At 30.9% G+C, this 27,818-nt stretch overlaps 4 protein-coding genes and 2 pseudogenes across 14 annotated transcripts in view; 4 read left to right on the forward strand and 2 right to left on the reverse strand.

The window, feature by feature from the left end:
- LOC145185810 (putative E3 ubiquitin-protein ligase HERC1) overlaps positions 1-27,818 on the reverse strand; it is a 98,001-nt gene that overhangs the window by 37,904 nt on the left and 32,279 nt on the right. The window lies entirely within an intron of this gene.
- LOC145185777 (E3 ubiquitin-protein ligase RING2-like) lies at positions 11,162-15,522 on the forward strand. Of its 3 annotated transcripts, none has more exons than XM_090098265.1 (5): positions 11,162-11,272; positions 13,172-13,509; positions 13,898-14,025; positions 14,299-14,399; positions 15,060-15,522. In XM_090098265.1, the coding sequence occupies exons 2-5, from the start codon at positions 13,183-13,185 to the stop codon at positions 15,479-15,481; spliced, it is 978 nt and encodes a 325-aa protein (XP_089954391.1). In that variant the 5' UTR covers positions 11,162-11,272; positions 13,172-13,182; the 3' UTR covers positions 15,482-15,522. The 3 variants fall into 3 exon arrangements, with proteins under 3 accessions (XP_089954391.1, XP_089954389.1, XP_089954390.1); XM_090098263.1 differs by having other exon boundaries at positions 11,237-11,599; XM_090098264.1 differs by lacking the exon at positions 11,162-11,272 and adding an exon at positions 11,445-11,606.
- Positions 16,785-18,436, forward strand: LOC149883503 (uncharacterized; annotated as a pseudogene).
- The window catches only part of LOC145185837 (uracil phosphoribosyltransferase pseudogene), a 40,137-nt pseudogene continuing 32,266 nt past the window's right edge, over positions 19,948-27,818 (reverse strand). Inside the window, exons 1-3 of one of the 5 annotated variants that reach the window (XR_016455767.1) lie at positions 22,134-22,152; positions 21,857-21,932; positions 19,948-20,742 (exon numbers count right to left, since the gene is read on the reverse strand). The product of XR_016455767.1 is annotated as a uracil phosphoribosyltransferase pseudogene, transcript variant X2 (transcript). The other 4 variants (XR_016455766.1, XR_016455769.1, XR_016455768.1 and 1 more) reach the window with 4 other exon arrangements.
- LOC149883504 (zinc finger MYM-type protein 1-like) lies at positions 23,716-27,018 on the forward strand. The gene has a single exon (XM_090098258.1). The coding sequence runs from the start codon at positions 23,974-23,976 to the stop codon at positions 25,708-25,710; it is 1,737 nt and encodes a 578-aa protein (XP_089954384.1). The 5' UTR covers positions 23,716-23,973; the 3' UTR covers positions 25,711-27,018.
- Positions 26,075-26,953, forward strand: LOC149883505 (uncharacterized). The gene has a single exon (XM_090097529.1). The coding sequence runs from the start codon at positions 26,075-26,077 to the stop codon at positions 26,951-26,953; it is 879 nt and encodes a 292-aa protein (XP_089953655.1).

Consider the following 27,818-nt stretch of genomic DNA (forward strand, 5'->3'; position numbering starts at 1 on the left):
CACGTCTTGTAACTGCAAATTGCATTCACGCATGTCATGTAAACTGACAGTAGCATACATAAATTTTATTTAATGGCAACCACTTTAACAAAAGTAATAACCTAAATGTAAGTTAATTAAAAAAACGTGTATGCTAGTTAACAGATAATTAAATTATGTTTGGGTTATCAGCGAACCACAATAAATTGCCAGAGGGGCGTTGTAAAATGAAAAAAAAGAGGCATTGTAAAATGAAAATCTTTCATCCGTTCATTATTTTTAATTATGAAATGGTTTGAGTAGAAACGTTTGTGGATCGTGTGTTGAAAACATAAATATAAAATGATGAAGATTACAGTTTGTTCTACCTACAATACTTGTCAAAGTTAAATATGTTGAAGAGGAAAGAAAATAGCAGTTCAGGTTGTATACCCTCCCCCTACCCCTCAGTATCATCTTGTTTAGGTTACAAATTTCCATATTTTACAAGTTCCACGATTGAATAAGTGCTATATCATATCTTCACTTACACTACAAGACATTTTTTCACTTTTCACTTTATACAAGAGGTTTGAAGCGAAAATAGTACTCTTTGGATGGCCCTGAAGACCAAATGCATAGCCAAATTTGTCAGGGTCGAACCATTTTTTGGTAAACTAGAGGTACCGGTTTTCCTATTTTTGTAATAAAACTAAGCGATGTTGTTAAGGTATATGAGTATATAATTGACAAAAAACAAACTAAACAGGATTATAAGTCAGCCAGCAGAAGTCAGCCGTCATTCTCTCATCGGCGCGCCCATGGTAGCGATGCTTAATAGTTGAAATCGTTTGGTGGAAACGTTCTCCATTCTCGTCTGTAATGTTTCTCTCAAAAGGCTTGGGGAAAAAGTCCGAATGGCTATGCAAAAAGTGAATCTTTGGGGACATGTGCACATTCATTTCTTTGAAGGCTGATAACAATTCTGAGATGATGTCTTTATAGCCGTCTGACCGGTGCTTGTCTGAATAAATGAGTGCAAAGAAGAAACTTTCAGATACTTACCCAGAAAGTTCTTCACACAGTCTTTCAAAGCCTTTCATGCTCTGAGCTCAATTGGGGACAAGGAATCAGTAAGCTGTTGGCTTTTCAAAAGTTTTCGAGTGTCTGGTCCAACGAATACTCCTTCCTTAACTTTTGCAAGTGACAGTTTTGGAAAGGTCTCCTTTATGATTTTCATCGGTTCGCCGTCAGAGTGTAATGCCTTAACAAAGTTCTTAAACAGGCCAAGCTTTATGTGCAATGGAAGTGTAATAACTTTGTCAGACTGAACAAGTGACTCATTGAGAAAATTGTGAACACCAAGGGTCGCATTGCCTCGTGCTTGCCACTCATTCTTGATATAATGCTCATGTTTAGCGCGGCTATCCCACAAACAACTGAAGCATGTGTATTTCACATAACCTCCTTGCATACCTGTCAGCAGACCTACAACTTTCAGATCCGATCAAACTCTCCACTGAAATGTGTCATAACGAACAAGCTGGAAAATAGATTTCATAGTTTCATAAGATTCTTTTGCTGTAATTGAGTAAGCAATCGGGATGGCTGGATACGCGTTCTCATTTGCAAAAGGACCGCCTTTACACTTCTTGTGCTGCCATCGATGAACAACCACCAGTCATTCTCCACTTGTGTATAGATACCCATCTTCGTCAACAAACCAGGAATATCACAGCAAAATTCAAAATTATTGTCTTCACTTCTCTTAAAAAATGGCACGTAAGCTGCGTCTCTTGTCTTATAAACAGACGTTCTTGTTTCCTTTGCAAGGACACCGACTTCTCTTAGCATTGAACCAGCAAAAAACGCATTCTGTTTGGACAGGCCAAGTCTTCTAACAAACAAGTCCAGCTGTCTCTGGCTGATAGACTTTGGCTCGTCGTTAGGCAGCCAATCATCATCTTCATCGCAAGTAATAATAATGTTAAGTGATAATACATGATAATTTTTTTAATATCAAGTCAAATAAATGTATTTGTCCCATGCATTCATTAGAGTAAAAGCATCATAGAAATTATAACCATCGGCTACTCTTAGTATAAAGTATATGAAAAATGGAGAAATAAAAATTTGCATTTTACAAAAAAATTTTTCGACCTAGACTATCAAAACTATACTTTTTCTTTCATCATTTGTTAAGAACTAAATATTTTCGTTACAGTTTGTCTTCTATAAAAATTCATGTCTGGTAGTGTTATTAGCGTATTACAATGTGCTTTACTTTGTCAAATATTTTCAATCTGTCTTTGTTCTAACTATATGTTTGTGTATTTTGTTAGTTTGATATTGTTCTATTTAAAGAACAAATTCAAATCAAAATGTGAGCAGTTTTTTTTCAACACGGCCACTCAAAGGCATCTTTTTACTAATTCCTTACGATTTCTTCACTTACACTAGACGAGTACTTGTGACTAAAACTGCTACACTACTTGACCACAAGGAAAATAAATAGTCGCCAAACTGATAATATATATTTTCTCTAAACCCTACTCTAATTGGCAAGTACAAAACAACTAATAGCAACTAGAGTAGGTCTAGAATCATTGTTCCATGTCACTTTCTTTAATTACTTAAAAACTTAATGATAATACTGATTATGGGGATGACTGATGCTGATCCCAATTATGACTAGATGTAGTTGCTGTTCTAGTTTTAATGAATGGAAAATTGAATAGTTCTAAAAATTCTAGGTAATTATATTTTTTCAAAAAGGATTTAAATAAATGAAGAAGGCCTCAAAACCGTTTCAGTGTGAAAAATCCTTGATTCTTATACCCTAAGGTATCTCTGAATGCCAAAGACAAATTTCACTTATCTGCATTCTACGGCATTGTTGAAAAACTTGAGACAGAAATGAGTGGATGAGGACAAGTATATAATAATATAGCAATTCGATTTTCTTGTTTGGTCGATGTTTCACAATCAAAAACATCTCAGTGCTGTTAAAAACTAATAAATGCTTATCCTAAAGATCTGAACAATAACTTATGTAATTAACTACAACAGTTTCATATATTCGCCACAAGTTTCCTGCATCAAAATCGGGCCATGATTAAACAACACGTTTAATCATGGTTCAAAACAACGTTCAGACACGTTCAAACACGTTCAATTACAAAGTAATAGTTAGAGACAACATCGAGTTTGCCTTTCCAAATGTTGAAATCGTCTTGTACATATTTTTAACATTTATGCTTAATAACTGTTCAACTGAGCACTCTTTTTCTCAGTAGAACCGTACAAGGAATCCAAATAGATTAACAATAAAACAAGAAAGGCTTGATTCCTCATCCCTGCTACTGATCGAAGCAGATGTTGCGAAAAATTAACTTTGACGAAAAAAAAACTCAAAAACTTTGTTTGATGGAAATCTAACAAGTTTTTTCTTTTTTTTTTCTCAAGATTTTAAATCTTGAAAAAAAAACAACTTTAAAATGTAAATGAAAATATCTTTTTGATTTTTTCATCGAATAGAAAATAAAGTGCTTTTGTCTATTATTATTTCAAATTTATCAACTAATAATTTTAATACAGAAATACTTTATTGTAGGTTTTATATGAGTGATAAACTACAAACATATTTGTTAATAACTGTTTTCTTTGCATAATATTAAACATACCAGCGGTTACGGTCAAAGAAAGATCAGGGACCCCGATCAGAAGGGGGCATCCATGTGGGTTTGTGCCTTGGCCATTAAAATGGCTTAATCCGGCCCTGCCTATTGGACACTCGTTTAATAATGCTCTATGGCAATTGATTTTTGATAATATTATTATAAGATGTAACTAAATTTGGATTTTTTAAAAATTTTTTCTCCAAAAACTTACTTTTACTTAAATTATAAGTACCACCTAATACCGGATGGTCTAATTTTTATGGCAACTAAGCTTTTTACAATAAGTTGTGAAATTGCTAATTGGCTAATAATAAATTCAGATTCCATTTTTAAATCATAGGTCCCTAATTTTTAATTATACCACTAATTTCTCTAATAACCTGATTTTCCATAAATTTCCAATAAAAGTGCTGCTACCAATACATCAACAAATAAAGTTACATTTGATTTCTTATCATCAACTAAACTTAGGCCTCTCAAATGACTATTGTTACTGGAAGCAATCCCAATGTGGTGTCTATTTAAAGGAGAGGAGATTACTTTAAGGAAGATTTCTTTAGAGAAGCATTCTAAGATAATGTTATAACCACAAATAATTTTAACGCACAACCTAAATCTGTTTAAAATCTCTGAAATGTCCAAAGGTTTTGTAATGAATTTCTTTTTTGCACAATTCTTTTAACTTAAGTTTGGCACAGGCTGATGTAGAAATGTAACTTAGCTACGAACAGTTGTCAAACAATAGTTGACGGATCTCATATCACTAATGGTCTTCATTTTCAATAGCTACTAAAACAGTTTGCAGTGAGAAAACCTCATTTAGAAGTAAAACTAAGGTTAAATTTTCCTTTTGTTTTTCATTGTTAGATTTTGAATAATCCTCTCGCTTGTCATAACCACAAACTCATATATGGTGAAAACAGCCACATCTAAAACGTTTTAAAAATGAACAACATTTATATGACCAAAATATCCTTCAAAAAGGCTTGCCTTATCTTGCTAAAAACCTTATTTCAATCTGTATCATTTATAATAACTTGACATTGATGCAATATTTGGTTGCTGTTGTAGAATTTGCATGAAAGTTAAGTGGTAGTAGAATTATTTTTTTGTAAAGGGTAAAATGTCATCATGATTGTTATTTCGTTCAAAAACAGGTTGGTTAACTGTTGATGCTTCAGTAGAATAAAATGTACTGGCTGTGAATGGTAAGTTTCTGATTAAAAATAAGGTTAAGGTCATCAGGTATTTTTTCAAGTAACACTGGGATTAACGAAGGGCCCTGTTTTAAAGTATTTACTTCAAACTTTTCTAAACTATAAAACCTGGATTTGAACTGTATTTAAAATTCTTTTTAAACATTTGACACTTCTTATGTTAATTACATGCTCTAGAGAAAAAAGTTTTTTCATGAGTTTGTTTATGTGAAAAATGATCAGCAATTATATAATTATCATTGGAAAGAGATCAGCCTGTAACAGACAATGCTTGACGTCGGACTAAGTTATGCAAGTAAATAGTTTTTTTTAATATTAGACAATTCTTCATTTTGGATGATAGCAGGAAAAGTTTTTAAAAAAGAAATACCTTGTAATATAAAATATGCTATACCACCAAATAAAGCCCCCCCCCCTGCATCAGAGGTTCACCATCAAATGTTACAGAACTTGAATAACTATGTTTTTTAAATCAAATTTAAGAAAGTGTTCATTTTCAAAACCTCACGTTTCAAATTCAACATAAACTTTTTTTTTCAAACTTTTATCTGCTGACACTGGTCTTGTAAAGTTATAAGTTCATTTAAAACTTCCACATGCTCATATAAGCTCGTTTGATCGAATACTTTCATTACTGAATTTATGTTGATTGTAAGAACTCTGCATTTAGTGGTAAGGTTGGTACAAATGGTACAAATAATAATATGATATAAAAATGAGTTTATTCACAACTCTTCAAGATAAATGGAAGTATTGATAAATGCTAAGATAAAATGACTCTCGTAGGAATGTACCGAAGTACAGTAATCAATAATTAAAATAAAATCTGCAAGAATAATAAAACCTCTTTTTTTATTCAAGTAAAATACCAACAACTGTATTTGCTTAAACATGTTTAATGAAACTAAATTTAAAATGGCAGAAAGATTTTTAAATTATTTTATAACTCAGACCAATTTAAGAACCTCTTTAAATAAATATAATACTTTTCTTTAAAAAAATAATCACTTCACTATTAGTAAGACATTCTTAAGACATTCGTAAGACATTCGTAAGACATTCGTAAGACATTCGTAAGACATTCGTAATACATTCATAGACATTTATAAGACATTAGTAAAAGTTGCTATTTAAGTAAATTTGAAACCACTTATGAAGCATGCAGCTGATAAAATTGTACAAGTGAACGAAAAGAATATTTTGAAGCATATGGAAAAAAATAACAAACATCAATAACAAACATCGAGACAATATGGTTCTTAGTTCATGGGGCTTGGATGGAACATCGGAAAAGCACCATATAACCACAAGGTAGATAATGCTATTAACAGTGATGTTGATTTATTGGCAACTGCTACAACTCTGCTCTGGCTATCATCTTATATAAATAAAGAAAAAATGTATTGGTTAAACATGTCACCTCAAAATGTGAGATTCTGTTAACCAGTGAGGTTTGATTACATGAATGAGCCAAAAGAAACGGTTTTAAGAATCAAAGCAAAAATAAAAGCAGAAAGGGCTGAGTTGGGACTACTTCTAATAGAACAACCAAATAAAAAGTCGGTTTTAGTGAGTTTTAATTTCTTAATGGCCGTGATTCATGGGAAAGTCTTGGCCTACATCACAAATACGAAATCCATGCAGAGTTGTTTAATCTGCAAAGCCAAGCCGAATGAAATGAGTGACATTAGAAATTTAAATAACTTTAAAACTTTTGAAGGCACTGTAATTAATGGTATGTCACCACTTCATGTTTCGATCCGGTTTTTTGAATAGTTACTCCATTTATCTTATAGACTTGAAACAAAAACTTGGAGAGAAGTTCAAGGCGAAGTAAATTGAGAGGAAAAAGTTGAGTTAAGGCGGACGTAAATTGAGAGGAAAAAGTTTTGAGTTAAGGCGGACATGCCTACATCTGAAGGAGCAGGAACCAGCGCTACAAGCAATTTCTGTCGCATGGCATTTTCAAATCCAGCACTGTTAAGTAAAGTTCTCAGTGCAGATTAAAAATTTGATGATAAGAATTAGCCACATTCTTATACAATTACAATTATTATTATTTTTATTACAGTTATTAACATAATTATTCTTATTACAATTGCAATAACTCTATTGATCCTACGAAACTTGCAAACTCTTGTAGCAAAACTAACAAAATTTTTTTAGATTCTCTTGGTATAAGGTTCCAGCTTTTATTCACAAAATCCTTGCTCCAGGTGCTGATATCATTTTAAATTCACCTCTCCCAGTTGTTGCATTTGGTTAGAAACAGATTCTACTCCAGAGATCGTGAAAAATACGACAGAAAATATTCAAGAGAATAAAACTCATTTCATTTATTTAGGTGAGCATTGAATACATCTGACCCAATTATTAGTTCTTTATCTTTTGCTAAAAGAATGAAATATAAGTCGAAAACTACACTACCAGAAGCTGTGAAAAATATGTTTATTTATCATGAAACTGATGTTGCGACAACTAAAACAAGAATTGACACAGACAACAGAATGGAAGACATTGAAAAATGTGATGAAATTATTAATCATGATGTTGGAATAGAAAAAATCAGTGAAGAGGAGGAGTTGGAAACAGAAGATGATGATTATCAAGTAAAGCTATTATTAATAGAATACTCAATATATACTTAAATATAATGACGCAAAAACTAAAAAAAAATTATAAACTTGTTTAAATTTTTTTCTTGCATTTTTAACAAAAAATTTCATAGTTTTTAACTTTCACATCAAACTTGTATGCCATGCGTGATTCAAATCTGATGAGATTCTTTCAGTTGAATTCCACATTTTCACTCAAAATACTTGTTAAAAAAATCTAACTTTTTAAAACAAAGCAATAATTTCATTTCATAAAATCTTTCTACATCCTGGAAATTCTCAACTTTAATGCAAATTCTCAACTTTAATGCTGAATTTTTCTGTCAATTTTGAACCATGTAAAATCAAGACAACTAAATTTGCTTTACTTGCTTTATGGTTATATATTTCTTTTTTTCTCTTTTGCCCGCATAAACGTAGTTGTACGATTTATGTATATTTTCAGAATTCTCTAGGGCGTAATATAAAATATCTTACTCCATTGTTGTGAAAAAAATATAATAATTAACTATAATCAAATATAACAATAAGCTATTACAACAAACCAGATATGATGAAAATTTTTTGGGAATCAACTACAGAATACACTTCAAAATAGCATACCCATCATCGGATTATTACAAATTTAATTCAACGAGCAACCACACCATCTACCTAAAATTTGATACAGCCAACCATACTTTCTACCTAAAATTGACGTTGAAGTCATTGAAGTCATTGAGCCTTAAAATTATTGCACCAACAAAAATTTTAAAATTTGGAAAATGGATTAATCATTACAACTTGATAAAAAAAAAACGAAAAATAAATGATACGAAATGAATAAATGAAAATGAATTATAAGAAATGAATAGATATAATAATAAGAATGGAGAAATTATTGCTAACTTAGAACGATTCGGATCATTCCAAGGAAAAATTTGCAAACAAGGAGTTTTCAATTAACCATGGCAACCTTGAAGTTGGACACTTCAAATGTGGCATGTGTTTTGAATTTCTAAAAATAGTAAAAGAAATATTATATGCAGCATTTATTTTTTTTTTTATCAGGTTATAAGAGCAGTGTTTATTTAGAAACTTTCAGTGTTTAGCAGAGACTTATTATATTCAAACTTTCATAACTTTCAAGCAATAAAATACTGACAATTAATACGCCTTATCCCAAGATCTCAATAGCACCCCTAACAGAAAATATGTTTCAGACAAAGTAGATGTTCAAATTAGATGTTCAAAGTAAATGTTCAAAGTAGATGTTCAAAGTAGATGTTCAAAGTAGATGTTCAAAGTAGATGTTCAAAGTAGATGTTCAAAGTAGATGTTCAAAGTAGATGTTCAAAGTAGATGTTCAAAGTAGAGTAACTGTTCTTGTTTCTTTTAGAGCTCTTGATATCACTAACTTTTTTGTTATCAGAGCCTTTGTAGCAGATTTATTAGTTAACTAATTCCACTTTGATAAACTTAAAAGTAAGGTATAAAGCATTCATTCTTTACAATAATTGGAGCTACAAACAAAACAAAAAAAAAACAAACTTATCTTCATTATATTTTTAAAAACAACAACCATTTATTCCTTTTTTTTTCTTAAAAATTTATAAAAAACAAAATTCGGTGACACCATTAAGAAATTTAAAGAATTTCTGTTAAAAAAAATAGTTATAATTAAAAATGTAATAAAAATTTTATAAGAAATTTAAAGAGGAAATTTAGAGAAAAAATTCTTTAAAGAAAATCAAATAAGAAAATGAAAGAAGAGTATTAAAGAAGAAACTTTGTAGATATATAGAAGAAATTTAAAGAAATATATAGAAGAAATATAAAAAAGACATTTAAGAACAAAGAAAAGAAGAATTTTTAAAAAGAAGTTTCTTATATTGCAACATTAAGTACAGCATCAGCCGCGAGGAAAACTTCTAAGAAAATGTACTCGTAAGTGTCTGAGTGAAATATGCAAAGACATGGCGGCCTGCATATTTGGGTGAGCGAGAGCACTTATTTACCCTGACTTAGTACCATTTAAAGTTATTGTTACTTTATTGAATTATTAAAAGTATGAAACATTTAACAATATTTTATATTTAACAATATAACAACACAGCAACTAACAATACAACACAGCAACTAAAAGCTTCTTGTGCATTTTCTGAAAAAGCTCTTATCCAAGATATTTTTCCTTTAATAAAAATTAGCTTTAAATTAAAATCTTAATAAAACTAATACTTTATTAAAAAAAATTATATATATATATATATATATATATATATATATATATATATATATATATATATATATATATATATATATATATATATAATTTGTATGGAAATCCGAGAGTGCAATGCCATTTCCCTACACAATTATCCCAGGTATCCAAGAGAGCAGTTCCTTTTCCCTACACCCTTATTCTTCTAATGCATCTTCGTCCATGGATGTAATTGCTACAAAGCAGTAGAAAGGGAATTCTAAAAGATTTTAGTAATTATAGAGAAAAGTTGATAAAAAACAAAATTTATAAAGCTGAGTAATATCAGCTCAGTCGGAAAGAATTGGTTATATAATCAACTACACCAATGTTAAGAAAATCACTGATCTTCTTTTAACGGGATAGCGAAAATCATATGTATAAAGAGAGATCAATATTTTTGTCGCGCGTCATATTGGAAAGACTCAAAACTGTGAACGCAGTTTCACAAAATAGTGATTGCGCTGTTAGCTTTGCTAGTTCTAGATTTTTTTAATTCTTCTATAAATGAATAACAAAATTCAACACGTGTAGTTATAGTAAAAAAATATAAAATGTTACTCATCGTTAACTTAAAAAATGCATTCTATAAATGTATATCTGTTTAAATTATTTTATTATTGATTTTTAGATATTTTATTCAAATAACAATATTGGTTAATTTTTTATTAATTAATCATAGAAAAACTATTTTAAAATAAATCACCCTTCTCAATTTGCAAATTTTAAAAATATTTTCTGATTATAAGGAATAAAGCCTCGTCTACATCATAAAAAAATCACCAAAACAATGTTCAAAACAAATGTAGTCATGAAAGTTTTTAATTTTTTCAAAAAGAAGAGACTAATTTCATTTAGTTAATTATTAAAAATTAATTAACATATAATAAAATTATCAAGCTAGTAAATGTATCAACACTTATGCTCATCTTTGTCAGACGGAAATTTTAAACATTTATTATTTAATCATTGTAAGCGGGTTTTGTTTTATTTTTGGCAGTTGTAACTTAATCATTGTTATTATTGTTAATGGTTAATTTATTGGTACGTACTCTGTAATAAAAAGAATAAAAGAATTTTACTTTATTTGAAAAATGAGAAAGTTTATTTCCTTATTATACGTAACTACTAAATATATTGATTTTCCTTGTTATACCCAAGATATTTATAGCTGGATGGTTGTTTTGATTTTTATAGAAAAAGATTTGTCCTTCTATAACCGAATAACCTTTTAAAAAACATGACACCATGTTACGTTAGTTTATAATACTTCACAATTTAATGTAGTAAAAGGTGTGAAACAAGGAACTTAAAAACTCTGGGATTTTAAAAATGAACTTAAAATTTAAGCAATATTTTAAAAACAATTTTTATTTATACATTCTTTATACCTAAGTGAAAAGAATTAATATTTTTTAAAATAACATTTTTTTTTTTATAGAACATATAGATTCCTCAATCTTTCAAGTTGCTTTCGTGACCTTTGAGTCTTATGTTTGCCGTCAGGCAAAAGATATTGTTTTGTTTAATTTCGTAACAATAGAAAGAAAAAGCTACGCACTGGTGCGTTTTCTTTTTTTTGATTTTGTTTGCGTAAATATAGTCACAAAAAAAGAAATCAAAAGTTTGATTTGTAATACAATCAAATTGTAATTGATTTTCTGATATAAACTTGTATCACTTTATAGGTTTATAGAAGAAATTTCTGGACATATGTTTAGTTTGTCTAATTCTTAGTTTTAATGAAAAAAGTTCAATAAAAGTATTCAGTGTAAATGAAAGAATTTGAATTGTATTCAATGTTCTTTGCGTAGTGCACATGAACAGTTAATCACTGGGATCTGGAAATTTGTTGACTTTTGTAAATTTTCTTCACAGTCAAAGAAAGTTGTAAGTGGTATAATAATATTGAGATCTGTAGCCAGTTTCATTGCATGCTCTGTATAATCATTATATTATAACAGCTGATCCTTATGATTTGTAGTGATAGCTCAAAAGGTTGAGGTCATGTTAAAGGATTTTTAGATATAAATGTGACAGTGACTCTCTGAAATGTTGGAAAAAATTTAGGATTAACTTTTGTTTCCTGTAGGACCTTTGACTTTTTTAACGCTGCTACAACTCTTTTCTTCAACACAGATATGATCTAAAAAAGTTTTTTCAAATTTTGGATTCTGAGTAAAGATCTCATTTTTGCTCAGAAACCAAAGACAGCCTTGCATCTTTTTAATAATTACATTTGCCACTTATTTGTTTGCCTTAGCAAATGCTTCCAAATTCTGGAGAAAGCATAGATCATTGTATAGCACACCACAGATGGTCTGGGAATTTAACCAAGCTCTGACATAGTTCAGGATTAAGAAAAGCAAATAAATTGCAGAGGATTATTTAGCTCTCAAAGTTAACTTTTTTTATAAATAGTTTTCCATGGCCATCAAACAATTACTACCAGCTAATCAGAATATTGAGACCTGATACAGCAGTTGGGGTATGATTGACAAGTTCTTCATCATTTTCCAATACCAAGTTCCCATCAAAGTGAGCAGCAAGGGGTGTAGTTGTTGGAAATGGTTTACATCACTTCTACCCAGAGTAACAGGTCCAGTTTTCCCGGCTCAATATGTTGAACTTGTTGATAGTGTTATTTCATCAATCTAAACACTGTCAGCTTGAAGTGCAGATAAAATAATATGAATTGCTTAACTTGGGATTTTTTTAGTGTAATCAAGAGTTGCTCCAACTAAAGGATTGTCAATTCGATATCATCACTTAATTGTTGTTTTAAAAGATATCTCTTTGCTTGTATTGTATTGTTTTTTTTTTGTTTTTTTTTTTCATTAACATAATCATTTGCTTGAATTACATTTATAATAGTTAAAGTTAGCATGTTAGAATTGGGTTATTGCTTTGGTTATTTCACAGACTTTATTTGGACCTGGAAGGAATAACTTTTTAAGTTCACTAATTATTTTTTGCACATATTTAGTTAATAGAAAACCACTTGGTTTGAATAAATTTATTTCATATAGTAAAATTGAATTCTCTTTTAGAGCTCAACTTTTTCCCCAATTAGTCAAAAAAAAAAAAAAAAAAAACTGTTACAGTCTGATATTTTGTTTAAAATATTGTTCATGGCAATAATTATGTCATAGCCTTAACGTAAATTTAAATTTTAATTAAACTAAAATCAAGTTTTTTGAAGTTTTAAAGTCTGTTGAGGATCAATAATAATTGAAATGCAAGTCCAACTTGTATAAGCTTTCCTACTTTGTCATATTTTTAAAGACCTTTGCAAGTGGTTTCTGTAAAAAAAAAAGAAAAGAATTTCTCTTTTAACTTAGTTTACTTTTCTCATAAAGTAAAGATTGTTTTTCACTTATTTCACAGTATTAAAAATTGTACACATTTTGCAGATGCTCATTTTGTTCTTATTTCTAATAACATTTTTAAAATTCCTTTCAGTGTGACCTGCTATGTCTCAATCTGCACAAGGTCTTCAGCAACCAAAATCCTGGGAATTAAGTTTGTATGAGCTTCATCGAACACCACAAGAAGTCATAACAGATGATACAGAAATTGCTATATCACCTAGATCTCTTCATAGTGAATTAATGTGTCCTATATGTTTGGATATGTTGACTAATACCATGACTACAAAAGAATGCTTGCATAGATTCTGTCATGATTGTATTATTACAGCTTTGAGAGCTGGGAATAAAGAGTGTCCTACATGTAGAAAAAAGTTAATATCCAAACGATCACTAAGACCTGATCCTAACTTTGATTCTCTGATTGCGAAGGTTGCTGTTGGATAATCTTACTGCATATTGTTAATAAATTTAATGATTTGTTTTTAACTCTGTAGAAATTTTAGAATGGTACAATTATACTCTCCTATGTTTTAGCAAAAGATTTTCTGCATTTTTTTGTGCCAGAAAATTTTGTTTGAAATTTTGTTTCTTTTAATTGTCAAGTTGTCACAAGAAAAAAAATAATTAAAAAAAATAATTAAAAAAAATAATTAAAAAAAATAATTAAAAAAAATTAAAAAAAAAAAAAAAATCATTTTTAAAAAGCCATCAAAATTTAATCAAGTAAAAAGTACCAAAATATTTAAGACTTTTATCAGCAGGGAGTTTTAAGTTTCCAAAAAATATAAATGTGCATTATAATATTTTAATTGTTTAGATATATCCTAACCGTGATGAGTATGAAGCACATCAAGAGCAGGCTCTTGAAAAGCTGCATCAGCATACTAATCAGCAAGCCCTCACAAGCAGTATAGAAGAGGGTCTTCGTATTCAAGCAAGAAATAGGTCTACTTTCTTTTTTTAAATCATCTGTTTGTTAAAAAGTATCCAGGAAGTGTTTTTACAGATATCAAGGTTGAGACTTGCTGAATCAAGTTTAGAAAAATGCAGCCTAATGACTTATTGTCCATGTCACTTGCCTAATGTGATTTGACTATTTTTTATAATTAACAGCTTAAATATTAAAAAGCCTAATTACAAATGAATATAATTTACTTGGTAGGTTGCTGCAAGTATGGTGTAAACTACAATATTAGAACTTTTTCACTCTTTATTTAGGCTACAACGAATGCTTAAACAACAACGCAAACAAGCAGAAGCTGCTTTGGTAGATCAATCAACTCCTATTAAAGAGGAAGATAGCCCTGTAAATTTACAAGGTGAATCTTGTTGTTGTTTGCATTTGTGTAAGAACTATATTTTAGTCACTTCAAAAACTTAATGGCTCTTATACCTTTCCTACCAATCTGTAATCATGTTGTTGTTGTTGTTGTTATTGTTGTTGTTGGTGGTGTTATTGTTGTTGTTGGTGGTGTTGTTCTGAACCTGGTGATCATTTCTCATATAATTATTGTTGTTGTAAGTTACAAATACATTATAGTCTCCATGCTACTGGTGAAATAACAAGTTGTGTAATTGGATTCAGTGACTTTGATTGAAATTCTCTGTTGCAGTATCATTTTATTTATGACACTTCACATGACCAGTAAAGTATCTTGCTTATTAAAAAACCCGTTTTATTTTATTTTAGAAATGAAATTGCTCGTTTCATGCGTTCTCTAGTTACTTTAAAAAAGTTTTTGACAGATTTTAGCGGACATACTTTTGTCAATGTCCATTCTAAGAGTATCTCTGCTAAACATTATATGAGTGTTTGAAAACTGCGAATATGATTTTGGATAACTAGGCATTATTAGAATTAAAATAAATATCTGTACCTTAATCTGGTATTTTTTGGCAAGTTTTCCAGAATTCAATTGTTTCATTTGTTTAAGTTAGGAAAAAAATTGTTTAAAATTATTTACATTATTTGTTTTTAGATTCTAACGATACATCAACTGAAACTGTAAACTCGCCACCAGGTGGAAAACAGAAAATTTCGAAAAGAAAACACAAAGATTCGACCGGCTCTTCTTTCGAGAGCGCCAGCGTTCCGCATTTTGAAGTAAACGAGATTGAACTTTTATTTCACCCACATCCTGCATGCAATATACTGTCAAAACACTTGAAATCTCGATACTTAAAAACTACCGGAATTGCAACAGTTGCACATTTGTGTCAATTTTTATTGACAAGAATAACGCTAGAAGACACATCGATATGCAGGGATTTTGAGATATTCGTACATACGGGCGGGGAGTATCAAAAACTTGAAAAACACTTCACACTCGCAGAAATTAAGCAGCTTTACTCAAAAGAAACATCTCCTCTAGAACTTTTTTTCTCATGTGAAAGTTGTTAATTCTTCTGTAATCGTTTAAAGTTTTACTGCATTTTCCTTTATTGGCATATGATTGCGTTAAATAAGCAAATTAAAACCTGAAAGATTGCAATAACTTAAGCAATCCGTTTGGGTTCTTTAACTATGGCTGCTTTTATCTCTTTAAATTTTAGGACTTAATTTTTAAAAGGATTTAACCAATAGTCGGGATTGAGGAAGTGTTAGCATGGGTAATCTAAGCTGTTGCGGGGCAAAACTTTTAGTTCAAGTTTAACTACAAAGTTGACTTTTTCACAAACTTAGCCTTTTCTTAGCTAGAACGTTTCTATCAATTTTTATCAAGGTTTTTTTAATAATTTTTGTTAAGGTTTTCCTTGCAAGGTTTTTTTTCCTGGATGTTGTGCACAGATCAGCAAGCATTCGAACTAGTGAAATTCGACTTATTGCAAGTTCAACTACTATTATTCAATATTGATTTGACTATTCGATCTTCAAAAAGCTCGTATGTTGAAATAACAGGCTTGAGCCGCAGCTTGGTATTCACTCAGCAAAGACAAATCCGATGTCGAGCCATCGGGAAAAGGGCTTCATTTCTTTTTTAAGTTTCTTGTTTTCTTTTTCCGTTTTCTTCCGAACCGGAACGAAAAAGTCTCAAAGGAGAAACCATAAACCATCGTCTTTAAACACTTGATTTCTTCTTGAAGAAGTTGATTTTTCAAAATAAAATGACTGCTACTCATCATTAAGTATCAAAAAGCCTAATAAGTTTAAACTATTATTTAAACGAATTATTATTTATTAGACTATTGACTGTTCCATATTAAATCACGTTTTTTTTTTAATAATTCGCGTTCTCTATAGGGTTCACATTACCACTGTTGTAAAAAATGACCAAAAACTACTTTGAGCTGACCCGAGAAAACTGCTTTGACAGGGTGAAACTACAATGTTTCCTGACTCCAAAAATGTAAAATTTAAAATCTAACTATTTCGTCCAAGAAAATAATTTTGATTTTTAGTTTTTATTACTTTGCACAATAGGGCAAAATGACAGCTTTTCAAATTTTGCATTTTTACAGCATTCAAAAACTCTCCAAAATTAGCATTTATTACTCTAAAACATAACAGTCTATATAGCAAGTATAATTTGTATTTATTTAAACTCAGAAGATAAAATTTTACCTACAATTTCATGGTTGAACTATATTATAAACATTTTGTTGCATCAAAATTGTAAATAAGCTAAAAATTCCGGGAATAGGCAGTGAACATGTTTATTTTAAGTTTTGCATCAAAATTGTAAACAAGCCGAAAATTCCGGGAATTGGCAGTGAACATGTTTATTTAAAGTGTTTCACTTATCAGTTGTGTGAGAAAAATTTCAAAATGCCAAATTTTTCAAAAAATCATGAAGATTGTCGGAAATCTGTCTGTGTCTTGTGTCTGAAGAAGTGCTCTCGAGAGTTGACACAGTTCCTTGTTGAAAAGATCCTCAAGCATTACCATACAAGTCTTGATTTGACTGATACCAGAGTGCCAAGAGGCATTTGTGACTCATGTCGAACAATTCTTCGGAGAAAAGATGAAGGAAAAGATGTTAACCTGCCACCTTTGTTTCCTTTCTCATCTATAAAAGTTAGACCACCAACAAGAGATCAAGGTTGCAACTGTCTTATTTGTCAAGTTGGACATTTGAAGTTGAATGAGAAGAGCCCAGTGGACTATTCTAAACCTGTGGAAGATTGTACCCCTCAAAGATGTGGTGATTGTTTGAGTCTAGTTGGAAGAGGTCTGCCACATCAGTGCACTCCATTCACTTTTAGAGAGAATCTCAAGCAGCTATCTACAGCTGATCCACTCGCTGCAGAGCAAATAGCTACTCAAGTCATCTCTACTAAACCTTCCACACCTGGTGGTACTGTCAAAATATCGCATCCTAAAGGCGGCCCACCACTTAGATTTAAAACAGGTGATACTTTTATATATACATATAAAGATGGCAGGTTCAGAGGGAACACCTTTAATTTTAAAACTTAAAATTACAAAAAGTGTTAATATAATTTCATTTTTAGGAAGCTCAAGTGCAAGAGCTCTTTTTCCTGAACCCAGCATCAAAACTGAAGATCTTGTACAAGTTCAGCTAAACACAGGACTGTTCAACCTTGGCATGAAGAAATTGGCATCAACCATCAACAGAGTCAGTGACACCAAGATTGTGGAGACTAGTTTTCTTGCTAAGTTTGAAGCCATTGGCAAACAGTTGTCTGAGTTTTTTACTCAAACCAGCATCCAAGTTTTATCAGAGAGTAACTCCACTGACTTTGTGGTTGTGCATTGCAAGGATCTTGCCGAGCTTTTGAATTAAGTCCTGCTTTCTCGAAGAGTTTTCCAGAATCATATTGTCAAGTTGGGAATTGATGGAGGTGGAGGATTTCTGAAAGTTTCTCTTGGCATCATGGAGTTGGATTCTCATTGTGATTCAAGGTCACCACCACGGAAAAAACTTTTAACTCAGAGGACTGCCAAAGACAGTAGTGTAAAGCGTCAAATGCTTGTGGCTTTATCAGAAGGACTACCAGAAAACTTTGAAAATGTGAGGCAGATCTTGTCTTTAATCAAGTTAGACAAAGTCAACTTTGTTGTCTCATGCGACATGAAACTTGCCAACATCCTTTGTGGCCTTCAGAGCCATGCAAGTACTCACCCTTGCTCTTGGTGCAACACAGAATCAAAGCATCTTTCTCAATCAGGATCTTTGAGGACACTAGGCTCACTTGTTGCCTGTTATCAAGAGTTTGCTAAGTCTGGTGGTGATATCAAAAAGGCAAGATCTTTTGGCAATGTAGTGCATTAGCCTTTGCTATCTGGTTCTGAAAACAAACTCATCTTGGAGCTCATACCACCAATGGAACTCCATCTTCTCCTTGGTGTGGTCAATCACATGTACAAAGCCATGACAGAAGTTTAGCCCAATGTTGTCAAGTGGCCCTCAGCTCTCCACATTCAACAAGAACCATACCATGGTGGGCAGTTTGCAGGAAATGCCTGTCACAAGCTTCTCAGCAATCTTGACCTCCTTCAAAGAATTGCAGAGACTGAGTCTGCTTTTCAAGTCTTTGGAATTATTGATGCCCTTCGAAAGTTTAAGTCTGTGGTGACAGCATGTTTTGGTATGGTTCTGGAGGATGACTTTTCTGAAAAAATTGATCGCTTCAAAGACTCATATTTGGCAATCATGAACATCAGTGTGACTCCAAAAGTTCATGCTGTTTTCTTCCATGTGAAGCAATTCATTGAGATCAAAAGGGCTCCCTTGGGGATCTTTAGTGAGCAGGCAACAGAATCAATGCATCATAATTTCAGCTCACATTGGCAGAGATACAAAAGAGACCGCAATCATCCTGAGTATGAAAAGAGGCTTCTTTCATGTGTTGTGGACTACAACAGCAAGCATTTGTGAAGAATCAAATATTGAGAAGAATTTATTTTATGTACCATTTGCTCTTTATGTGTTTAGAATCAAGAGGTTGTTTTTGTGTTTTGGCTTAGAATAACTAAAAGAATTATTTAAGAAAGTGTTTATTATTTCCATCTTGTTAATGAAAAACTATATCAGTTGTATCAGAATAAACTATTATTCAAGTAAATTTTAGACAGTTATGTTTTGTAGTAATAAATGCTTATTTTGAAGAGTTTTTGAATGCTGTAAAAATGCAAAATTTGAAAAGCTGTCATTTCGCCCTATTGTGCAAAGTACTAAAAACTAAAAATCAAAATTATTTTCTCGGACAAAATAGTTAGATTTCAAATTTTACATTTTTGGAGTCAGGAAACATTGTAGTTTCACCCTGTCAAAGCAGTTTTCTCGGGTCAGCTCAAAGTAGTTTTTGGTCATTTTTTACAACAGTGTTACCTTTACCACATAAAATACATCCTAATAACCGCCACACCGAGCCATTCTCTATATCTAACCTATTAGGTTTTCAACAAGTTGATAAATTTAAATACCGAAGGAATACTTAGACGTAGTCAGTCTTATCAAATTCTTAGAAAATATTGTTTGACTGCAGTTTGTTAGATAACGGAATTAACGAGCTTACGTCAGCACTAAATTTCGCAATCATAATCGAGTCGTTCAATTCCAAAAGTTTTTTTTTATTATTTCTGAAACAAACAAGAGACGTTTTGTACGACACAATTTAAATGTTTCGCATGAATAGATTTATGCAGTCAATGACTTAGTAAGTAGTGAATAAGCGATTTTTTTCTTATATATTTTCATTATATGGAAAATTTAACAAAAAGTACTTTAGTGCTAAATTGAATGAAACTGTTGAATTCAGCAATTAAATTAGTTTCCATGGATTTTATATAAATAATGTTTGGTCTGAAGTTTGTTAAACTTTGCTTTTGATTGTTGGGTTATTATATTTTCTTAGAAATGCAGATAACTATTTTTTTAATATTCATAAATCATGCAAAATATTATAAATCATACAAAATTAAACTACTAAAAATCTGAAAATTTAAAAACACATTTTTTTTAGCATCTATTTGTTTCATTATTAAGATTATCCAGTACCATAGTAACGGTCACCGTAGTCTCCCAGCCCAGGAACAATATATTTGTGCTCATTCAAGCACTCATCAATACAGCATGTAACCACCTTAACATTGGGATAAGCACATTTTAAACTGTGAAGCCCTTCAGGGCAGCATATGAGATTTATAAACATAATATTGCTTTCTGAAACACCAGCTTCTATCAATACAGAAAGTGCAGCTTTAACACTGCCACCAGTAGCCAACATTGGATCAACCAATATTACATAGCAGTCAGAAATATTTTTTGGAAATATCTTGCAATATAAAATAGGATTTTTTTCAGGTGAACTTTCATCTCTCTGTATTAGTATCTTCCCTATTCCAATTCCAGGAAGAATTTGACGAACAGCCTCTTGAACAATATCGCCTGAGCGTTGAATAGAGACAACACACAATTTTTGATCATGGTAGTCAATCAAACCTGTAATGGAGCCACATGGAGTTATAATTACACCATTTCGAACTGCTGGTAAACGCGCCAATGATTCTTCTGCCAAAATTCTCATTAACCGATCTCCATAAAAAGTAAATTCTGCACAGGTTGTATTTTTATCTCTCAATTTTGAAAGTAGCAAATCAATAGCCCGTGATTTCAGTACTGTAACATTAGATTTGATATATGCATCAAACTCTGTGTTAGGTTTTATCAAGGTATCCATACTCCAGATGTGGTTTGCCTAATACCATAAAAATTTAAATCAAATCAAATCTAATGTTACAAAAACATGAAAAAAGATTTTATATTTTTTTGATAACTTTTAGACTGAACAACACCCTCATACAATTACAACACATTAAATATCAGTACGATGACAAAATATTTCATAAATAAAATGGCATACATGCATATAAAATGGCATATATATGTATAATAGCATATATGTATGTATAATAGAAAATATGAAGATGTTAGGGGTTGTACTTTCTATAAATTTCCATAAAATGATTTCAAACATTAATATGCATTTTGAATTCAAAACTGTTCTGTTATTAAAAGTTAGCTTACTCAACCGTGAAGTCATAATTCTTATATCCTCTTTCGTTTTTGAAAACATAAAAATGTTCATATTTTCTTATAACTAAAAAAAAAAACTCCACATAATTCTATTTTAAAAAAAAATGACAACTTAAAAATAAAGTCAAATAAAACTTATTTTATCATTAAAAATATCAATATTATTAAGCAAATTAAATAAGCAAAACAAAAAACTAAAATTTATCTGCTTCCTGCTATGTATAGATTTAAATATTTAATTCATTCATTAAATTAAATTGAATTAAAATTAAAGAATCAGCTTTGATATGTTTATCTTATACTTCTTATTTTATTCAACAAGTTTAAATTTTTTTTGGTAATCCTAGATTTTAAAATATTTTTTTAAATACTATCTTTTACAGAAAAACTTAATGAGCATGTTCAGCTTTGATAAATTATTACACTTTATTCAGAGGAAAGTTATATTAAAAATAAATAAATAAATAAAAAAGAAACCCCACTGAGTCAACTGATTTAAATTAATTGTTCTAAAACTTAAAAACTGGGTAACAATAACTTGGTGATAATTTTGTAATAAAAAACCAGTAAATTTGAAACTTTAGTTAAAGTTGATGGCAATAAACAAGAACCCATAATGTACTTTCTGAAAATAAAATTTATAATTATCTTCCTTAATAAAATTAAAAGTTCAATAGTACATATATATATTTATATTAATAATATCAACATACAGCTGAGGAATGTATTTAAAAAAAGCCTGATGGAATAAACTAAAAAAAAAAAAGTTTCCTTACTTTAGTTGATTGCCAAACCTTAAAAAGAAAGCAGATAATAAAAAGGTGTGGCAGATATCATATTGAGGGGATTCACCTAAACAATATAAAATTATAGTGTAAAGTTATCTCTATTGGTCCGTATTTAACACCAATATTGAATATTTATTTTTCAAATGTGTTTCTTAATTTTTTAGTAATAAATGATTTAACTATTTAACTATGAAGTTTTTTTTTGTTTTATTTATGTTTTTTTAAAAATTATTATTTTAAAATACCAGAAATGTGAAGAAATAACCTCGTGGTTTAGGTATACTTGGTCCAAAAAGTCCGAGGTTAGACACCGGAAAAGTGATAGCGCCCCTCCCCCTCTTTTCTTGGGTGATAGTTTGCAATCATGGACGAAAAAGAGATGACGTACAACGTTATTGTTTTTTTTTTTTTTTTTTTTTTTGCGAACCATGCTCGTTGTGAATTGTTACAAATCATTTGTTTTAAACAATAGAAATTTAATTCTCTTAATGTCTATTGGATTTATCGGAAACTTTTGGTCTCGTCAAACCAGTCACATTAACTTGTTTTTATTTATTAAAGATGACAGCAATGGAATCAAATTTTAAGCTAAAATTTATATAGATAGACATTCTTAATATTTTAAGAAATAACGCTGATAATGAAAAGAAACTAAGATCATTTACTTAACTACTTTAAAAGATGTATAACTTAAGATATAATAATAAAAAGTATAAACTAGTTTTGTAGCTACCTGGAGCATAATAGCTCTATGTTTAGTGAACTACTCCATCTACTATATTGATTCAGTCTTCCAGTTTATAAAGATTATAGAATTTTCTATTTAGGCTGCTCCATCAGACACTATAGCTCTTAATTTAAGCCCGATGGATTCCAATATCATTTTTAAAAACGTTTTACATTATCAAATGAATTATAAAAAAGCCCATTAGAAAATGCACTTTCTAAAAACGATGCATAGTGGAATATATATTATGGAGCTTATAGAGTAGTCGAGGCAAAAATGGCGACATCGAGAAAAACTAAAAAAATACACAAATTTAAGACTGGTGAATGAAGGACCAAGAAATTGAAAAAAACCAGATCTTGACAAAAATTCTGTTTAAGCTTTTTTATTTTTCGCTATACTTTTTTTAGTCATTTTAAAATTATCCATACAGGTCTATTTTATCATAGACAGAATTTATTTACACGAAAAAAGTTCCCAAATTTACAAGTGTTCATCTTGAAAAAATGATAAAATCTGTTCGTGCCGACAACTAATTTCCTTTACCTTGATGTAATTTGTTTAGTAATTTGTCAACATGTGAAGTAGCCACTTTATCCCGAACAGCCTTAGAAAACAAATGGTATAAAAGTTTAAACTAATAACACGTGATCAGAGTTTCTATTTTAAAACTGTGTGCAGCCATTTTAATAGATTTTTTTGTTGACGGGTGAAAATTTAGAGTTTGTCGGAAACTCGCATGGCTCGCTGATTTCTGCGGCCTCTTTGATAAAACAATCAGTTGCACGTCCATCTTTAATACGTCCAGGGGCGTCGCCTTGGAGGGGGTAGGGGGGGAGTCTCCCCCTCCCAGAATCTAAAAAAGAGAAAAGTTGGGAATTTCCTTGCCGAGAGTTGGGACAGTTGGGAAATAGGTGATAAAATCAAAAAATACTTTCTAGTTAAATAAAATTAAAATGTTTGCAAAAATCCATCATCCATCTAATTCTTTTTTGACTTGGACAAATAAACTTTACGTTTATTAAACGACTTATGGCTGTTTTCCACAAGACGAAATAAATTGTGGAGTCATAAAGAAGAGCCCTTTTGATTTCCGCGTTGTTTTTTTTTTCGCGCTACTTTTTTTTTGTTATCAACAATAAAAATGGCAGCTGAAAGTTTATGCTGTATGTTTGACTAAAAGCAGTTATTCTTTTTTTTTTCATACTTTCTACTTTGAAACGTGAATATTTATTTCCATGAATTGATTTCAACATTTGTCTTATTTAATGTTTATAAAAGTTATCACACTTATTAAGAGTGATAACTTTTATAAACATTAAATCAGTTAAAAATTACGGTAAATTATAGTATCTGCATTTGTTTTCCAGCACTAACTATGAAAAGCAAAAGATATAAATTACAATGTTGCGTATGCAAAGCAGTATTTAACAACGACTATAAAACCAGTCATGAAAGATCCGTTCATGGTGGTAGAAAGGTTCATATACAAACAGTGGGAGCCCCAGAGAATCCTTTTCTAGCCTCCTTAGCTTCAAAAAAACGAAAAATGGTACCTCAGAATGCTGGTGATGATGTCGAAGTGGATGATGAAATACAAAGTAGTGAACATACAAAGTTAGACTTGATAATAATTGAAACATCGACTTCAACATGTAGTATATCCATAGAAGAAGAATCAACATCTTCTGATAAAAAATTTGAAGAGGATGCAAGTTCAAAAATTCAAGATAATGATGCAAAAGGGGAAAACTTGGGTTATGTTATAGTCCAGGAACAAGCAGAGAAACTTACAGAACTAAATTCTAAATCAGATCATTTAAAACAGTTTCCTGACCGAGATGAAAAGGATGACATGAATATTATTAACTTGGATACTTCTGAAGTAAGCAGTGAAACAACAAGTTGGACTTTGCTCATGGGGAATTTGGGTGTTTTAATAGATAATCTTAAAGATTGTAATGACATTTATAAAAAATACTGTAAAGAAGAATTAGTAAATGAAAAATTCGCTGCGATTGAAATTGTAAATGCAACAAGTTCTGTGGTGGAAATGTCAAAAAATGTTTTGAAAATGGGAAATGCTTTTTTAAGAAAACTCGATATCAAAGCTCAAAGTATTATAATTGACAAATCAGATTCATCAGCATTGATAAGCCATGACCCAGGATTACGTCCACATACAATTACAGATAATCAAAAATCGTATTTAATCCAGTTAGGACCACACCAACCAAAACTTGCTAGTTTCCCAAGTGACGGTAAAAATAGATTTAATCCCCAGTGGTACAAAGAGTTTGAACATTTAGAATACAGTACCCAGAAGGATGCCACATTTTGTTTTGTCTGCCGGCTTTTCCCTAAGGTATTTGGAAAGAAGGGAAAAACTGAAGATGCTTGGATAAATGTTGGGGTAAGATCTTGGTCCAAGATGAAAAGCTATGGGAAAGCAAAACTTGGAAAGCTTCAGGCACACTTTACCTCTCAAGCACATAAAGTTGCATTAAGTGAATATTGTCACTTTCTTATGAAAAAAGGTCATATAGATCACCTTATTGATAAATCCAATAGACTTGCTCTTATAGAAGAGCAAAAAATAGAGGTACAGAATAGAAAAACTGTTGAAATTCTTATTGATACATGCAAGACTTTAGGAAGCCAAGGGCTAGCGTTTAGGGAATCGGACAGTGCTAATCAAGGTAACTTTGTTGCAGTAGTGAATCTTATCTCTCGCCACAATCCCACACTAAAAGCCTGGATTGAAGATAGAGCCCTTCGTCCATATAGAGTTACATACACAAGTCCATCGTCTCAAAATGAAATGATTAGTTTAATTGCAACTGAATTAAAGGGAAAGATCATAGAAGAAATTAATAGCTCCAATTTTTTTTCCGTGATGGCCGACACTACTCCCGATATGTCACATAAGGACATAATGAGTATAGTTGTGAGAACAGCCAGTGAAAACGGTGAGATTCGGGAAAGGCTTTTAAAATCCGTTGAATGCACTGATAAGACTGGAAAAGGGATGGCTGAGCTAATTTTATCTTCTTTACATAAAGAAGGCATTGACACATCAAAGATGGCTTTTCAGTTTAAAGGAGTACAAATTTAAAGGAGTACAAAAGTATATAACAGAAGAAGTTGGCCATAATGTACCCTACATACCTTGTCAAGACCACAGAACAAACACTGCTCTTGAACATGCATGCAATGTTAATACTTTAATACGAGAATTGTTTAATGTTCTCGAACAGTTGCATGTTTTCTTCACATCAAGCACAAAAAGATTTAGTCATTTAAAAGAAAAACTGGAAGACATTGACAGTGCACTACAGCTTGTAAACCTGTCTAGAACAAGATGGACCGCACGAGCAAAATCTGTTAAGGCTTTAAATCAGTGTTTAGAGAAGGTTGTTGATCTTCTTCAGAGCATCTCAAATAATAAGATTTTTGATACTAACACAAGAACTAAGGCAATGGGACTTCTGAAAAAAGTAACAACTTTTGATTTCATTATTACTCTTTTCTTCATGAAGAATATCATTGAGAAGATAAAAATATTAACAGAAATCTTAGAAAGTCCAAACTTCAATGTTATCGACAGTATAAATGTAATTGAAAGTACTGCCAAGAACATACAAAATATCAGTAACGATACAGATGCTATGAATAATTTGATTGAAAGTGCAGTAATATTTTCTAGGAAATTACACATTGATGCAGAAAATGATTACGAACGACACCATAGATTAATAGCAATGGAGATGAAAGCTTTTTACCGGAAAGAATTCAAAGAGGTCATAGACTCTCTAGCCATGGGTTTAACAGAAAACTCGGCAGCATTAAAGGAAATATTTGCCCCTATCACCAAAATTTTTAGTTTTCCTTTAAATAAGGATAATTTGAGTATTGAAAACTTAACAAAAGCAAACAAACTTTTTCCTCCTGGATACAAGGATCATATTCCAGACGTTCATGTGCTGAAAAGCCAGATGGAAATTTTGATAGATATCTGTTTAGAAGAAGGTCATGAAGATTTTAAGTCATCAAGAACACCAGCTAAGACGCTGCAAGACATTTTGTACCATGTTGTGAAGTTAAAGGATATACTGAAACAAGCCCATAAATTATGCATTTTTGTAATCACAGCTGCTTATGGTGTAGCATCAAATGAGCGTTCATTCAGTCAACTCAAGATTGTAAAATCACATCTGAGAACAACAATGAGTGACGAGAGATTGGATAGCCTCATGCTACTAAAGTGCGAAAAAGAACTTTGTAAAGGAGTTAACCCCGAACATCTTGTTAAACGATGGGTTCAATTGAAGAAACGTCATATTAAAATCAAACAGTAGGCAAAAAATGATAGTGATGATAAAATATTGTGCGTATAAGTTTTGAAATAAAATAATATTTTCCATATTCCTTTGTACTAATTCATTTCCGTAAAATTTTAAACTGCTATATATGCTGCCAAAATGGTTTTTAAAGTTTATTGGATTTGTAAATTGTAACATTTTTTTGGACTGATACAGTTTCACTATGAATGGGTAAAACCTTTAGACGTTTTTTGAATTGAATATTTTGTATAAATGTAAAGGAAGCTATGTTTTGTTAAAAGAAGTCAATAAATACTGATAATTGACAATTCATGAAAGTGAGTGCAATGTAGTATAACAATCAGTAGATTTTGTAAATAGGACAAAAATTGATTTTTTGAATTCTTAAATTATAAAAAACAGTTGTGAAAACTATGTTAAGCAGTTGGGAAAAATAATGTCTCTCCCCCCCCTGGAATTTTCTCACGCAACGCCACTGAATACGTCCATGGCTTCTCTTGAACTGATCGGAACGTATCCAAAAACTCTACAATAATTCTTCCACTATAGCGAAATGAGTTGAATTCAGATTATATATATATTTTTTAAATTTTCCTATTTGATTAAGTGAATAGTATTTGTTTTATTTCTTTTTCATTTTTTTTTTTTTATTTATTTATTTGAAACGCTTTTTTTTCTACGCGCTTCGCATCGTTAAAAACTTTCCCGAAAACATTCGAAATTTCTCAGAGGAAATTAATTTGTATTGATTTCTTAAAATTTTATTTGAAAAATTATCAACTTTTTTTGGAAAACTTCAGTTATAATCGTACAATTTTTTTTTTTTACGTACGTCCATGGTCGCATGGTCGCAATGAAAGATTGATACATAAATTTATAC

Source organism: Hydra viridissima, unplaced genomic scaffold, assembly GCF_058129835.1.
Source record: "Hydra viridissima isolate aposymbiotic clone 2 unplaced genomic scaffold, HvirCarnegie_v1 scaffold_9, whole genome shotgun sequence".
Classification (NCBI taxonomy): Eukaryota; Metazoa; Cnidaria; class Hydrozoa; order Anthoathecata; family Hydridae; genus Hydra; species Hydra viridissima.

Excerpts from the sequence above, each read along its gene's own strand:
- LOC149883504 (XM_090098258.1), top strand. The coding sequence starts at position 23,974 with ATGAAAAGCAAAAGATATAAATTACAATGTTGCGTATGCAAAGCAGTA.
- LOC149883505 (XM_090097529.1), top strand. The coding sequence starts at position 26,075 with ATGGGACTTCTGAAAAAAGTAACAACTTTTGATTTCATTATTACTCTT.
- LOC145185777 (XM_090098265.1), top strand. The coding sequence starts at position 13,183 with ATGTCTCAATCTGCACAAGGTCTTCAGCAACCAAAATCCTGGGAATTA. Across the intron at positions 13,510-13,897 it reads TTGATTCTCTGATTGCGAAG|ATATATCCTAACCGTGATGA; the intron begins GTTGCTGTTGGA and ends TTAATTGTTTAG. Across the intron at positions 14,400-15,059 it reads TAGCCCTGTAAATTTACAAG|ATTCTAACGATACATCAACT; the intron begins GTGAATCTTGTT and ends ATTTGTTTTTAG.